The sequence below is a fragment of the Propithecus coquereli genome, unplaced genomic scaffold, assembly GCF_000956105.1.
Source record: "Propithecus coquereli isolate 6110/MARCELLA unplaced genomic scaffold, Pcoq_1.0 Scaffold125, whole genome shotgun sequence".
In the NCBI taxonomy this organism is placed as follows: domain Eukaryota; kingdom Metazoa; phylum Chordata; class Mammalia; order Primates; family Indriidae; genus Propithecus; species Propithecus coquereli.
Genome location: NW_012136636.1, coordinates 7,485,736 through 7,500,737, shown reverse-complemented (window position 1 = coordinate 7,500,737; position 15,002 = coordinate 7,485,736). Strand labels below are relative to the sequence as shown.

Here is a 15,002-nt window from a genome sequence, read left to right as displayed (position 1 = left end):
GAGGGAGGGGGAGAGAGAGAGAGAGAGAGAGAGAAAACCAAGTTTCTTGAGTTTTTCATGGTGAATTAAGCGACTTCATTTGCTGCATTCACAAATGAAATTAAAAGAGCATTTCATGATTTCTGTGACTTGAAAATTAATCATATAGTAATTTTCTATCCTCTCAGATTTGTCTATCTTGAGTTCACCTCCTTTCATTGAATAACCTAGGGATGTTTAAAGTGAGCATTTATGAGAAGACTGTTTCTGATCAGGAGAGGCGTGAGGGAAACCAGGAGTGTGGGGAGACCAGCCAACCATTCTGACCCTTGTGGGGGAAAATTGAAGTGCAAGATCTTCAGACACAAAGAATAGGGAAATGTTTAAATGCCATTTTCCTCTCCCCTACAGCAGAGAACTTTGATGGGAAGAAAGAAAAGGGTCTTTTTTCTGAACTGCCCACATAAAGTCCATAATTCCTTCTTCTCACTGCCTAACCTTCCACCTTAGAAGAAAAGCAGTAGAACTTCATAAACAAGAACCTGAACGTAATGTTTTCTTTCAATGAGCAGAAGAATCTGACACTCAGTGAATGTCCCCCTGCTCCCTGCACCGATTCCCGGCTCTAAAACAGAACAAATGAACATAATGGAAGAAACACATTAGCACATGATTCCTTAATAAAAGACATATGGGAAACCAGAGCCACTCCAGCAACTTTTCTCAATTTTGTGCTTACCCCTAATATCATGGTTAACTTCAAGTTGTGAATCTGCAACGTTACCTTGCAGGCAGCTTACACTGTTCGCTGGTTGTCACTGCACTCACGTGGCGGACTGGTCAAGTTAAGGCCTTTTCAATTCCACGCAAATATTAAGTTTCCAAATATTCCTTTTTAAGGAAATACATCCCCAGACTCACATTCCCACATTTAAGTAAAAGTTATTTAACATGTGTGCTTTGTGGCATATATTATTTGGTATGCATGCAAACATCGAAAAGCTCAAATAAATAACTATTCCTAGGAAATAGAAGAAACTCCTGAAACTTCTAAAACCCAGGGATTTTAGAGGCAGAGAATGGCTAATATTTTACTCCAAAGACCTACCTTTGAACCACAGAGAATCAGTAACTGTCTATAATTTGCTGCTGTGAGGGTAAGCTTTCATTGTGATACAGTCAGTTTCGAATAAACCTATTAGGGCTCGAGGCAAATAACAGACCAGCTTCAAACTAAGAGATCTCAGAAGTGACTCAAGTTTCAGAATATGTTGGGTGGTTTCAAGTTGGCTTCTGCAACCTAAGCATTTTATTCATTCCTCTCTTTGTTGTTTTAGAGATGAAAGGAATGCTACAATTTTCTAAGAAAATCTTGTTAGAATTTAAAAGAAAATCATTATTGAAGTCTGCCAATCAGTATTAACGCAGTTAATATGCCAAATAACATAGGCTTTGACAGTGACTTGTTTTTTATCAACACAGCCTATGAAGTTTCTTAAAGCTTTGCTCTTAGAAATGGAAAAGTATTTTATTTAAGCCTATTTTGGTAAACTTAGCATGCATTTCAACACTTTTCAACATCTGTCTTTTATTACCAGAGGTACCGACATCCAGATGACAACAAAGTATTTTGAGTGCCTTGAAAGTTAGATTCTGCTCCTTAGTCCTGTCTTAAATCATAATTTTATTATGACATCAGGTTCATCTACCAGCAACATTTTTATTTCACGACAGGAAGGCAGCTATTTATTCTAAAATACGAATTCTCTTTTCATAAATATGTTCCAAGTAAGAAAAATGCCCAAAACTGGCATGCAAGCAAAATTCAGACTAAATAAAATGTTTTCTGACCTAATTTTAAACGTAGCACCAGAACATGTACAAATTTATTAATAAGACTGAACATTTTACTTTTCCAAGTCACTTAAGTAGTATTTCATTAACAAGTTGTTTTCCTGCATTGGGGTCAATACACCCCATTTTAAAAATGAAACAGTTCTTCCTTATGACGGTGCACTTCAATTTCTATATTTAACGCCTTTTAAGGAACTGTTGATCTTAACATTATATACTGGCAAAAAAAAAAAAAATGTTGGGATAAGATTTTAGTATTTTTGGGAGCCATCTGTTTAAAGGCTTTCCTGTCCCCTGCCCCTGGCTCAGCTCGCGGGAGATGAAAACAAACTTTAATCACTCCCAGAGATTCGGGTCAAGGTTCACTCCCAGCCCTTGGGGAACCGCCGGTCAGGAGGGAGAGCGGCAGTGGCTGCAGGACTGAGGATTCTGCCCCGAATCAGGTACGGACCTGGAAATGCAATCTGGAATTGCAAACGAGCGTGGAAGAATGGCAGGGCGCTTCAACCTTGTGTGTGCCACCCTCCTGGCTTGGGTCCACGAGGAATTCCTTCGTGGGGAAAGTGGTCAATCATTTCACAGCCCAGCCTCGGCTACTGACGATGCATCTTTAAAAATGCACAATTGGTCGACTGCACAGAGGAAGGGTGAAACTCTCACGCATGCCACTGACAAAAATTGTTCAAACAAAGCCAGCGGAGTGAACTGCATAGTGTTGGAAGCAGGTTTTCCGATCAGGTCACGGCGAGGGAGCCGGCCGACCTCCAACGCGGAGGAGCAACTTAACCTCAGGGCGGAGCAGAAACCCTGTCTCCTCTGCGAGGAGAACTCTCCTTACCGCGACCCGCGAGGACGCGCCCGGCCGCCCCTCCCGGGACAGCTCCCCTCTCCTTCCCCGGCGGCCCCCTCCCCCTTCCCCGGACGGTCCCCCGCCCCCCCCCCCCGCCCCGCACACAATGGCGCCCCCGGAGCTCCCGCCTCCGGCCCCGCGCCGCCGGGTCCGCGCACAAAGGAGGGCGCGCGGCCGCCCGGAGCCCGGTGCCGCACCAGGTGCTCCGCGCGCGGCGGGCCGCAGCGGGCCGGGGCGGGGGCGCGGGCGGGGGCCGCGGCCGCACTTACTTTCTCTATGGTCCCGGGCAGCAGGCGCTCCAGCAGCCTGCAGAGCACCACCCCATCCTTCAGCGACGCCTGCAGAAAGCCCTCCGGGTCCGAGATGGTTTTCTTGGGCGACTCGAGCACCCCCAGGGTGATGAGCCACGTAACGGTCTGCTCCGCGGAATTCATCGCTGCGGCTGGGCGGCAGGGCGGGCGCCGCGCCGTTCACCTCGGAGCGCCGGCCCCCGCGGCCCCCGCCGCCCCCGCCGCCCCCTCGCCCATGGAGGGGCCGCGCCGGCGATTGGCTCCGCGGCCCAGCAGGTCCGGCCCGGCTCGCGCTGCCTCGCGTGCGTCCTGGCCCGCTGTCAAGCGCCTTTTCATTAGAGCCTCAGGAACCTGCGGGCGCCGGCGCCGCCCCCGCCGCCGCCCCCCGGCCTCGGCCGCCTTCGCCCAATGACATCACCGCCAGGAGAAGAAAGACGCGGCCGCCCGCCGGCCCGCGCCCCGCGCCCCGCGCCGCCTCCGCGCCAGGCCGGGCCGGGCCGAGCCGTGCGGGGCCGAGCAGGGCCGCGCGCACCTGCGCTCACCTGCAGCCCGCGCCCCGCGCCCCGCTTGGGGGCTCCGAACCCTTTGTTTGTATTTTCACTTCGTGAATGTTTGAATTATTAAGCGCTTCCCAGAATGCTCTTTTTATTTTTGCCAGTTTTATTTAAGGGGGTGGGAGGATGCTGAAAACGAGACGTTTGTTTCTCTTCGCTACCTTGCAAGCCAATAATTACGGAACACAGATGATAATTAAATCTGTAACCAGATGGGTCCAATTCGGGAAGGAATTGATTTTCCCGAGGCTGCCGGAGCCCTGGGGGACGGGCGCCCGGGCGGCGCAGCGGGCGTGCGTGCGCCCCAGCCGGGAGGCGGGCGGCGCGCCGATGACCTCCCCGGGCGGCCAGGGGCGGCTCGGCCCGTGGGGCCCCGGCCCGGAGCCCTGCACGACTCCGCTGCACATAGATGGTGACGTTGCAAACCCTGCGAGAGGAAGGTCAGGAAAGGGGTCTGCGCCCAGGATCGGGAAGGAACATGAGAACCGCCCAACCAGGACAGGGCGCTGGGCTGCGCCGCTCGAGACCGGGCGGAGAACGCGCACCACACAGGCCCAGCCAAAGAACTCAGACATCAATTGCCGCCTGCTGCGCAAGCTTCTTCAAGCCGCTGATGACATTTACCCATTTGCATGGCAAGGAAGGAATGGAGCCTCTTCCTTAAAGAAGGACATGGATTTCTATTTACACCGTCCACAGTCCTGATTGCTCTACCGGTTGGCCAGCTGTAACTTCCCCTGGCAGTTTAAAATAGCATCATTAGCAACCACCTATAGGGAACTTACTATGTGCTGGTCACGTATATTAATCCATTTAATGACGGAGGCTGGCAACCATATGAAGCTATCAAAAATAATGAAAGGCTTAAGTCCTCTTCCCCTGCCTTCTTCCAGAGTACTTCTCTTGCACTCATTAATTGCATTTGTTTCCAGCTTTAAGTGGTTAAAATTTTCTTTCCAAACACAAACACAAAATAATTCAAATGGCAGTATGAATTCTGGATTATGAGGGCAGTATACTCAATGATAATAGCTACTATCTGCTAAACACTCTGCAAAGTGCTCTCTCTACCTGCATCCCGTGACATCATTGTAGTGGTCAGATGGCCAGCTCAAAGCCTGGCTATGCTACTCCAGGACGACACACCTTGCCCGCTTTCTCTTGCTTCCCTGTAAGCCTTCCAGGAAACAGCAGAGCAGTTAACAGCTAAGTCAAGATTTGTACCCAGGGTCTTTTCCAAGGAAGGGTGTCATCCCCCTCTGGGATTCCTAGTTACTCCCCTTACTACTGAATTGGAGAAATAATTTAGAATACAATCCTTACAATTTTAAATTCTACTAAATTAGGTCTGGCACTTACAAGCTGGTGAACAGATTCACATACACTCAGTACAGTGTTCTGAAGAAGCCAGCTCTAGGGAGGGGCCTTGGGAGACCAGCGAACCTGCGGCCAACTACCGTCGGGATGGAGATGCACAGGCCAGCTCTTATAGCTGGTCTTTTTTGGGAGAAGTTTAGGAGAAGCCCAGACTTTGAAATGCTTTATAGCATGCTCTTCTACCTTGGATATACATTAATTTCAAAAAAGTTTATTTGGAAGGGATTCTAGAAAGTAACATTGCTAAGAGATATATATTTTTAGGTGCTTAATTGAGCTGTTTTAGTATCCCAGGCGGCATTTGGTTAGACTTTCCTAAACATGCTTCCAAGTTCCCATTACAGAGGACACATGCTGTGGAGTACAGTCTGGGCCACCACTCACTGGTCTATCGGGTTAGAGCCGATTAAGATGTCTAAGGAGGATTTTGGCCCTGTCTGTGGCCGCCCCTTTGACTCGCCTCAAAAGGGTATAGAGTGGCTTTCAGTGCAAGCCTGTGTCCCTCCGTCCCCTCCTTTCCCATGAGAGGATGTCAGCTTCACACACAGCTTGGCTGCTTGTGAATGCCTGGGAGCTGCATTCCAGGTCGTCATTGGCCAAACACCTACCAACTCAGCTGCACACCAGTAACTACCAAAGCTCAGCTGAACAGTGCTGACTCAGGTTGTGTTGGGTCACTACAAAAATATCAAAATCTAAAATGAAAGGCAAAATCCACCCGAGCCTTAAGCTGGTCACACAAATGGCCATTAACCTAGAATGTAGTAATTGCTTTCTGTAGAATCACTCTCACTGAGTGAGACCACATCTTGAGTGAAGAATACAGTAAGGAGCAGTTCTGTGCAACTCACTGTATCTACTGTATGTTATTTTATGAGACAATGTCCTACTTGTTAGGGAGAAATATAGTCAAATGCTAAAAATTAAAGATGCAAAGCAGGAAAACTAGTTTATAAACATATATGCTGGAAAAATTAAACAGCATTAGAAAACATTTTACCAATGTAGTGTATAACATGAAACATAAAGTCAATAAGACACTTATCCTAGTTTGGGTTTCCTCCAGAAGCAGATCCCAAGCCCACAGCTTGGGTGCCAGTGGCTTACAGGGGTGGTCCTAGAAGGGACAGTGAAGGAGGGAAGGGTGTGGACAAGAGGTCAGGGGATGCAGTGAGCACCTGGGCTTCGATCCCCAGGGGCCTCTGACACACACAGGACAAGGAGTCTTATAGTCTTTTGGCTAGAGGTCAGGAAGGGTAAGACTTTACCCACTGACTCCCATCCCCAGGGCAGCGACCTCTAATTCGGCAGAGCCTTGGCCCTTCAGGCATTGAGTTATTTCATAGCCAGTGCTTCCATGGCACATGCTCCTCATTTCAGCTCAGCACAGGTGAGAGGTGCCATCATCATGATGGTACAGAATGGGAGGTGTACCGCCTCATGTAGCACCAACAACGGCATCCGTGATGGTGAATTTTATGTGTCAACTTGACTGGGCTATGGGGTGCCCAGATATTTGGTTGAACATTTTTCTGGGTGTGTCTGTGAGTGTGTTTTTGGATGGGTTAGCATTTGAATCAGTAAAGTGAGTACAGCAGATGGCCCTCCCCAAGGTGGGTGGGCCTCATCCAATCAGTTAACGGCCTGAATAGAACAAAAAGGCAGACCTTCCCCTAAGTGAAGGAGAATTTTCTAGCCGATGACCTTCGAACTGGAATATCAGTTCTCCCTAGGTCTCCAGCTTGCTGGCCCACCCAGCATAGTAGACTTGGCAGCCTCCATAGTCACATGATCCAATTCTTCGTAATAACTTGATAGATAGATAGATGCATAGATAGAGAGAGAGATAGATGGATTGATAGATGGATGGATAGATAGATGGATAAATGGATAGATAGATGGACACATAGATGGATAGATGGATGCATAGATAGATGGATAGATAGAGGGATAGATGGATGGATACATAGGTAGATGGATAGATGGATGGATGAATGGATGGGTAGATAGATCCTGTTGGTTGTTTCTCTGGAGAACACTGATGCAGTATCCCGTGGTTGTGCCATCTAGCTGGGGAACAATGCACGTTGAGACTTCCTTCCTGAGTGTCTGTTGCCCAAGGTCCCCTCTGACACCACCTGCCCTGGTTTGGGTGCCTCCAGGGCCTCGGCACAGGCTGCATATTTGAGGGGTGATCAGGAGAAGCATGAGGAGAAATTGGGAAGAGGAGACAGGGAAAGAGAAAGCCAAAGTGAGTTTGCATCAATGCATGGGTTACTAAGGGTACCTGGGTGCAGTCCCACTGGAGCCTGCTTCGTCTCCCAGGGCTGTCGTAACAAAGGCTCAGAAACCAGGTAGCTCAAAACAACAGAAATGTATTCTCTCTCAGTTCTGCGGGTGAGAGGTCTGCAATTACGGTGCAGGCAGGGTTGGCTCCTTCAGGAGGCAGTGGGGGAGAATCTGCTCCAGGTTTGTGTCCCAGCTTGTGCTGAGGGCCGGCAGTCCTCGGGGCTCCTTCCTTGGGTTGTAGATGAATCACTCCAGTCTTGGACAGTCTCCCCATGGAGCTCTCTCCCTTTCTGTGTCTGTGTCCGAATTTCTATCTCTTACAGGGCCATCAGTCACTGGATTAGGGCCCACTCTAACCCAGGACGACCTCATCTTGACTTGATCACATCTGCAAAGACCCTATTTCTACAAGGTTACGTTTGCAGGTTCTGGAAATTAGGACTTGAACATATCTTTGGGGGACACAATTCAGTTCACAGTAGCACCCTTTGAGAAATGATCAGGACCCTGCCTCAGAAATTTCCACCAGAAGAAAGGGAGGTGGAACTTACTGTCACATCATGTGGGAGGCACGTGATGTCTTGGGACCTGTTTCTAATGCTGAAATCAATTGGTGGGTTCTGGTGTTATCATCCAGACAGATCTGTTATGATTCCAGCTGTCATCATCTGTTTGTTTCAGCAGCTACTAATAATTCCTACTAGATTCAGTATTTTACTTGGAATTGCCATATCTTGATAGTTCCTCAGTTATTTATCAGCTCACTTTTGTAGGAGGTACTGTTCAGTATCAACTGTATGTGTACTCTGAAATATAGTTCCTAAAGGAAAGGCAAGATAAATGCTCACTCATTTTCCATTGTTTACCAGTTTTTAGCATCGTGAGTTGGTGCTCTAGCATCCTTCAGAGGAGACTAGTGATTTGTTTTAAATACCATTATGAATTCATGGATTTTGAAAAACACGTTTGGTGCATTTCAGTTAGTTATTTCCCTCTTCCTAGTTTATCTTTTTGTATTGGGTGGGAGACTTTTCTCCATGAGTCTCTCACATTTCTGAATATCTAAGCAGAGGTAATGACAGCTGTTGTTCCAGACCACCTTTTCAAGAGTGTTTCATAGCAAACAGCCTTGGAAGATGGAGATATTGTCCCCCTCCCAGGCAGAGACGGATTTGCTTGCTGACTAGCAGATTAAGAGTAATGTCTCCCTCTGGGGCAGCGTTTGGGCATGTTTACTCGCAGCCCCTGTAAAGATTGGGGTTTCCTAAGCCTGTGGTCCCTCAGCTGTGACACAAACCCACTGTGCAGGGCCTGTGTGGGACTCAGGGGCAAGGGGCACTGATGTGAACCTGCAGACCATGCTGCCTGCTGAGCTGTGAGTGACGAAGTCCTTTGTCTCTGACCTAGGAGTCTTGTGTCTTCTACCAGCATCCACAGACCTGTGGCTGATGGCATTAGCTGGTGAGCAGGAGGAAATCTCAGATCCACTATAGTTCTTCTCAGTGCCTTTATTCATTTCTCAAGATGAATGCTCAATTACTTTTTTCTTTTGAATATATCTTTCACTGTGTCCCATGAGGTTTTTATTTATTTTATTTTTATTTTTATTCTTTGATGGGGCCTTGCTATGTTTCCCAAGCTGGTGTTGAACTCCTGGGCTCAAGTGATCCTCCTGCCTCGGCTTCCCGAGTAGCTGGGACTATAGGCGTGCACCACCATGCCCATCTTCCATGAGTTTTATTAGAAAGCACTTTCTTTTTCATTCTCCCAAGGGGATTTGTAATTTCCCTTTTGATTTCCTCTTTGACTAAATCTTTTTTTAATTTTATTTTTTTATTGATACATAGTAGATGCATATATTTTTTGAGGTGCATGTCATAATTTAATAATTCATATAATTTGTAAAAATCAAATCATTGTAATTGGGAAATCTATCACCTTAAATATTTATCTTTTCTTTATTCTAGAAACATTTGAATTATGCTCTTCTAGCTATTTTGAAATATATGATAGATTATTGTAAACTGTAATCACTCTATTGATCTATCAAACACTAGGTTTTAGCTGGATGCAGTGGCTCATGCCTGTAATCCTAGCACTTTGGGAGGCCAAGGTGGGAAGATTGCTTGAGGCCCAGAGTTCAAGACCAGCCTGAGAAACATAGTGAGACTCTATCTCTACAAAAAATGTTAAAAATTAGCCAGGCATGGTGTCACGTGCCTGTAGTCCCAGCTACTCAAGAGGCTGAGACAGCAGGATCACTTAAGCCCAGGAGTTCGAGGCTACAATGAGCTATGATTGGGCCACTGCACTCCAGCCTGGGTGACAGATCAAGACTTTCTCTTAAAAAAAAAAAAAAAAAAAAAAAAAAAACCCAGAAAAAAAAAAACTATGTCTTATTTCTTCTGTCAGACTGTATATTTGTACCCATGAACCAATCTTTCTTCATTCTCCCTCTACCTACACACCCTCCCAGCCTCTGGTATCTATCATTCTACTTTCTACCTCCATGAGATCAACATTTTTAGCTCCCACATATGAATGAGAACATGTAATATTTGCCTTTCTGTGCCTGACTTATTTCGCTTATCATTGTGTCCTCCAGTTCCATCCATGTTCCTTCAAATGACAGAATTTCATTCTTTCTTTAATGACTGAGTAGTAGTCCATTGTATATATAAACCACATTTTCTTTATCCATTCGTCCACTGATGGGCACTTAGGTTGATTCCATATTTTGGCATTATGAACAGGGCAGAGCATAAGAGTGCAGATACCTCTTTGATACATCAATTTCCTTTCTTTTGGACATATACCAGTAGTGGGGTTGCCAGATCATATGGCAGTTCTATATTTAGTTTTTTAGTAACCTCCATACAGTTCTCCATAGTGGCTATACTAATTTACGTTCCCACCAACAGCATACGAGAGACAGTTCCTCTCTTTGACCAAATCTTTATTGAGGAACATGTTTTCTTAATTACCAAGAAATTGGGTGTTTTTTGGCCATTGATTGTGATTAGGCAATTGAGCCTATAAATCCCTACTTTCCAAAACTTTCCAGGATTTCAAATGTGCCATGAAAGAATGCATATACTCTGTTCAAGAGAATATATAATTATATTATGAAAAGTTTTGTGCTTTTTTTTAAAAAAAAAATCTTTTTATTCTGAAATAGTTTTACATCCACAATAGGTTTCAAAATGCACAGAGAGTTCCCATGTACTCTTTGTGCAGCTCTGTCAATGACAATGTCTCACATAAATTGGGTACATTTCCAAAACAAGGAAATTGATGTAGGTTTGATACTATTTTTTTTTCCAGACAGTGTCTCATTCTGTTGCCCCAGGCAGAGTGCAGTAGTGTCATCGCAGCTGACTGCAGCCTCAAATTCCTGGGCTCAAGTGATCCTCCTGCCTCAGCCTCCCTTGTAGCTGGGACTACAGGAGCATGCCACCACAACCGGCTAAATTTTTCTATTTTTAGTAGAGACGGGGTCTCGCTCTTGCTCAGACTGCTCTCGAACTCCTGGACTCAACGGAGCCTCCCGCCTCTGCCTCCCAGAGCGCTAGGATTACAGGTGTGAGCCACCAGACCCAGCCCGCTACTTGGGAGACTGAGGCTGGAGGATCACTTGAGTCCAGGAGTTCAAGTCCCGCCTGGGCAACATAGCGAGACCACATCTCTAAAAAATAAAAAAATAAAATGGGTGGCGCTTTGATTTTCCTTTAAAAATATCCATTATTTTTGTTACTTGTATTTCATGAAAAACTTCAAAACAATTCTACTGGAGAAGTACTTTCTGAAATAGAACAGAAGCAAATACCAACAAATAAGTACTATGGTGACCTCCCTAGTTCCGTAGTTGCCTGTCATTTTGTACTAGGGCAGCAAAGTTTACATGAAAATTTGTTGCTTCATAAATGGCTTCAGCCATTTGGATGTAAATTTTACTTTCAAAGAGAAAACATTTTTAATTGCCTCATTTCTGGGTTTTGTTTTTTTACATATCCCAGGGGGGGAAAAAGCGCATAAATGAATTATGGGTTTGATTAATGGGAACTCAATTTTAGTAGCCACAACTTGTTGAAAATACAGAATTCCCTTAAAAAACAGGGCTTTGTGTGCTTGTTCAAGTGCTAAATTTTATTAAGATTCTGCTTGGACAGTGTGAGCAAATTAGCCTGGGGTGAGAAAGCCGCACTTCCCACAGAACAGTTTCTGAGGGAGGGAGGTCCCTTAGCTCAGGACACTGGCAGAGATGAGGTGAGAAAGTGAAATGGTGGGTTCAAAGAAGAGTTAAGAAAATAAGGAGTGGAATAAGTAGCCCAATAGAAAAGTCGTTAATCAAAAGGATTAAGAAAGAAAGGTGGAAAGGACAGGAATATAAAGAGGATAGGTTTACGGAGACATGTGAGCAGAGACGGTTTTAACAAAATCTGGGATAGCAAATATTTTCAGTGTAAGCCTAAAGGTGACTTAGAAGCAAAATATTAGGATAAGGAAATACATCAAATGAGGAAAAAGTAATATGCGTACATGTTTTCACAGCATTATCCATCAGCGTGGGAAACATTGGGAAAGCGCTTGGTAAATTAGAGTAGGAGCTTTGCGGAGCATGGTGAAATCAGTGAGATAGTAAATATGAAGAGTGTGAAATAAGTGCGTATAAAATAAAGCCCAATTATTTATAGTATAACTACAGCTATACACCAGAGAAAGCAGAGGGAGGACAACCAGTGCCACGAGTGGCTGCATTAAGGCGCAGAGAATGAGGCGCATTTCTCTCTGAATGCTGTAAGGTGCAGGGACATCTCGAAGAACCCACGAAAGCACTCCACGTGGCCAAAGACGCCAGTTCTACCCAAAAGGGAGAACTTCCCTGGCATCACCGCTCTCCTTCCCTGACTCTGCACCCCTTCCCCACCTGTGTTCTGAGTCCAGGCTTGGACAGGCAGGGGAGGAAAGTTTAAAACTGAATGAGAAGTTGAAGATTTAATGTTGGGATGACTGGGACTTTTTTTATACCGACATCGTGATGCTCTGTTAACACCTGACAATGCCCAGCGAGGCCTTGGCTGCTGCCCTACATCTACCCAGCGTTTCCAGACGCCCGCAGAGAAAGTGTGGACAGACCTGTTTAAAGGGGCTTTGGAGAGAAAGAATAAAGTGGCTTTCTGTTTTCATCCTCCTGAGGCCAGCTTATTAATAAACCGGAGACTCTTTTCTGTAAAGAGAACATTCTAGCAAAATGGGGAAGTCAGCCTAAAGCTAGAAAATGGAACTTAAGAACCAAGAAGCTGTCTTGGATGCCAGGACTGGTTGAGGAGGGCACGGCCAGGCGCACAGGCCACCGCCCGCTTGGCAGCCAGCCCCGTGAACACCTGGGACCCTGAGAGCCCAGTGACCTGGCCAGGGGACCACCTACACCCCACTCCTTGGCTGTGTCACCTGTGCCGATGCAGAAGGGCCTCCGTGCTGGCAAAAAGACCCCATGACCACTGTGTTCTCTAACTTAGTCAATAAGCCAGTGACATGACTCAGGCGTCAGTCTGTTGCAGGTTTGGTTCATTTGAACCCACTCATCCTTGCACACGGCCAAGTGCTAGCTTCTGGTCCTGCACAGGTTAAGTTGGGGATGTGAAACAATGTTTCCGCAAATGAGCTACCACCTGTCTTAGCTGCCGCTGCTGTAACAAAATTGCAGAGACTGCTCACCTTAAACAGCCCACATCTATTTCCCCAGTTCTGGAGGCTGGAAGTCTGAGATCAGGGTGCCCGACGGTCAGGTTCTAGTGAGAGCCCCTTCCTGAGTGCGCATGGCCACCTTGTCCCTGTATCCTCACAGAGGAGGGAGGGAGGAAGCTTGGCCACCTTATAAGAAGAGGAAGAGAGAGGGAACTTTCTGTCTGTCTCTCCTTTTTACAAGGCAACCAACTCTATGGGATTAGAGTTACAACCACATTTAAACTTAATTACCTCCTAAAAGCCCCATTTTCAATACAGTCACCCTGGGGGTTGGTGCTTCAACCCCCTTCAACTTGGGGGACACAGTCCAGCCCACACAGCACCTTGTCATGAGACGTTGCTCTAGGCCAGATGCTTCCCCACACTCTGCTCCGCCTGGTCTGAAAATGTCCTGCCCCTCCTGTTCCTCCTCCCAGGTAGTCAACACTTGCCTAGCTTTGTGGGTCAACCCCGAGTTTGTGGTGGGATCGATGATGAGATCAGGAAACGGAGCAGCCTTCTCCCTGGCAGGGGCATCCTCCTACCCTGAGGTTTCTCCCTGCTTGCCAGTCACCCAGGGACAGCACAGCCCCATGCTGGGACGCCCGGAAGCTGTAGTCACGAGCTCAGAGGGCAGCTTCTCTCACTTCCTCACCTCCCGGCTGGAGATTTTGGGGTGCAGGTGGCTAGTGCGGGGAGGGCTTCAGGGGAAGTGCAGACACAGAGCGTGGGGCCTCCACACCTGCTGGGCTCAGAGGATCAACTTCTCTCGGACCCCACCTGTTACAATGACTGCAGCATCCAACAAGCCGACTGAGGGATCCAGGTGTTGGTTTGAACTACTCATCCGTTCAGTGATGTTTCTGTTATTTAGAAAAAGCTCAAGCTATGTGGACAATTTTCCTAACAAGGATATACCAAAGTTAAGACATGTACCCTTGTTTTTACATAAGGAATTTATTAGTAACCTAAGTGTCCAAAACCCAGAATCACAAACAGAATAGACTTTTAATGTATTTACATTGGCACTTTAAAATTATTCTCAAGATGCCTCTATATTTTACGTCTTACTAGTTTTTAATATTATGTCAAGCTAACTTATTAAAACCTTACTATATTTACTATTAAAAAGCAATAGAGGCCGGGCGTGGTGGCTCACGCCTGTAATCCTAGCACTCTGGGAGGCCGAGGCAGGAGGATTGTTTGAGGCCAGGAGTTCGAGACCAGCCTGAACAAGAGCAAGACCCCATCTCTACAAAAAATAGAAAAATTAGCCAGGCATGGTGGCTCACACCTGTAGTTTCAGCTACTCAGGAGGCTGGGGCAGGAGGATCTCTTGAGCCCAGGAGTTTGAGGTTACAGTGAGCTATGATGACACCACTACACTCTAGCAAGACCCTGTCTCAAAAAAAAAAAAAGTAACAGAAGATTCGATACTGGTGTATTTATAGCCTGAGGCTGAGAGCCACGCAGGGCAGTTATTTGATCACATCTCAGACAATGGGCCGGTGATGAACACACTTGATGTGTGCCCTATGACACCCCCAAAATACAACCACCAAACTGACCATGAGCTGGGGTTCTTTAATATTTTTACTCGTGGAAAACTGCTATAACCTTGCGTATTTTTAAATTGACATCCAAAAGTTTTCAGCATGTTAAAATAGTTGCAAAAGATGTAATTTTCTGTGCATTATAAATATTGATAAACTCACATCAGTCCTTTAATTATATCCAATGGAATCTTTATACTATAAAAATTTCACACGCACCATTATACATTTTAAAATGTACTCACAAGTTTTTCTTTAAAAGTCTGAACTTTAACATTTGAATTTTTTCCTTAAAATTGTATTTTTAATATACTTTCTCCACTAAATTTATCTTTTTTTTTTTTTCAGACAGAGTCTCACTCTGTTGCCCAGGCTAGAGTGAGTGCGGTGGCGTCAGCCTAGCTCACAGCAACCTCAGACTCCTGGGCTCAAGCGATCCTCCTTCCTCAGCCTCCCGAGTAGCTGGGACTACAGGCATGCGCCACCATGCCCGGCTAATTTTTTCTATATATATTTTTAGTTGTCCAGC

At 46.1% G+C, this 15,002-nt stretch overlaps 1 protein-coding gene across 1 annotated transcript in view; it reads right to left on the bottom strand.

Moving 5' to 3' along the window:
- The window catches only part of ARHGEF7 (Rho guanine nucleotide exchange factor (GEF) 7), a 167,555-nt gene extending 164,346 nt beyond the window's left edge, over positions 1-3,209 (bottom strand). Inside the window, exon 1 of the mRNA XM_012637952.1 lies at positions 2,953-3,209. Within this exon, the coding sequence (XP_012493406.1) occupies positions 2,953-3,117 (165 nt within the window). The 5' untranslated portion in view covers positions 3,118-3,209. The remainder of the gene's footprint in view (positions 1-2,952) is intronic.
- Positions 3,210-15,002: the final 11,793 nt, after the last annotated feature.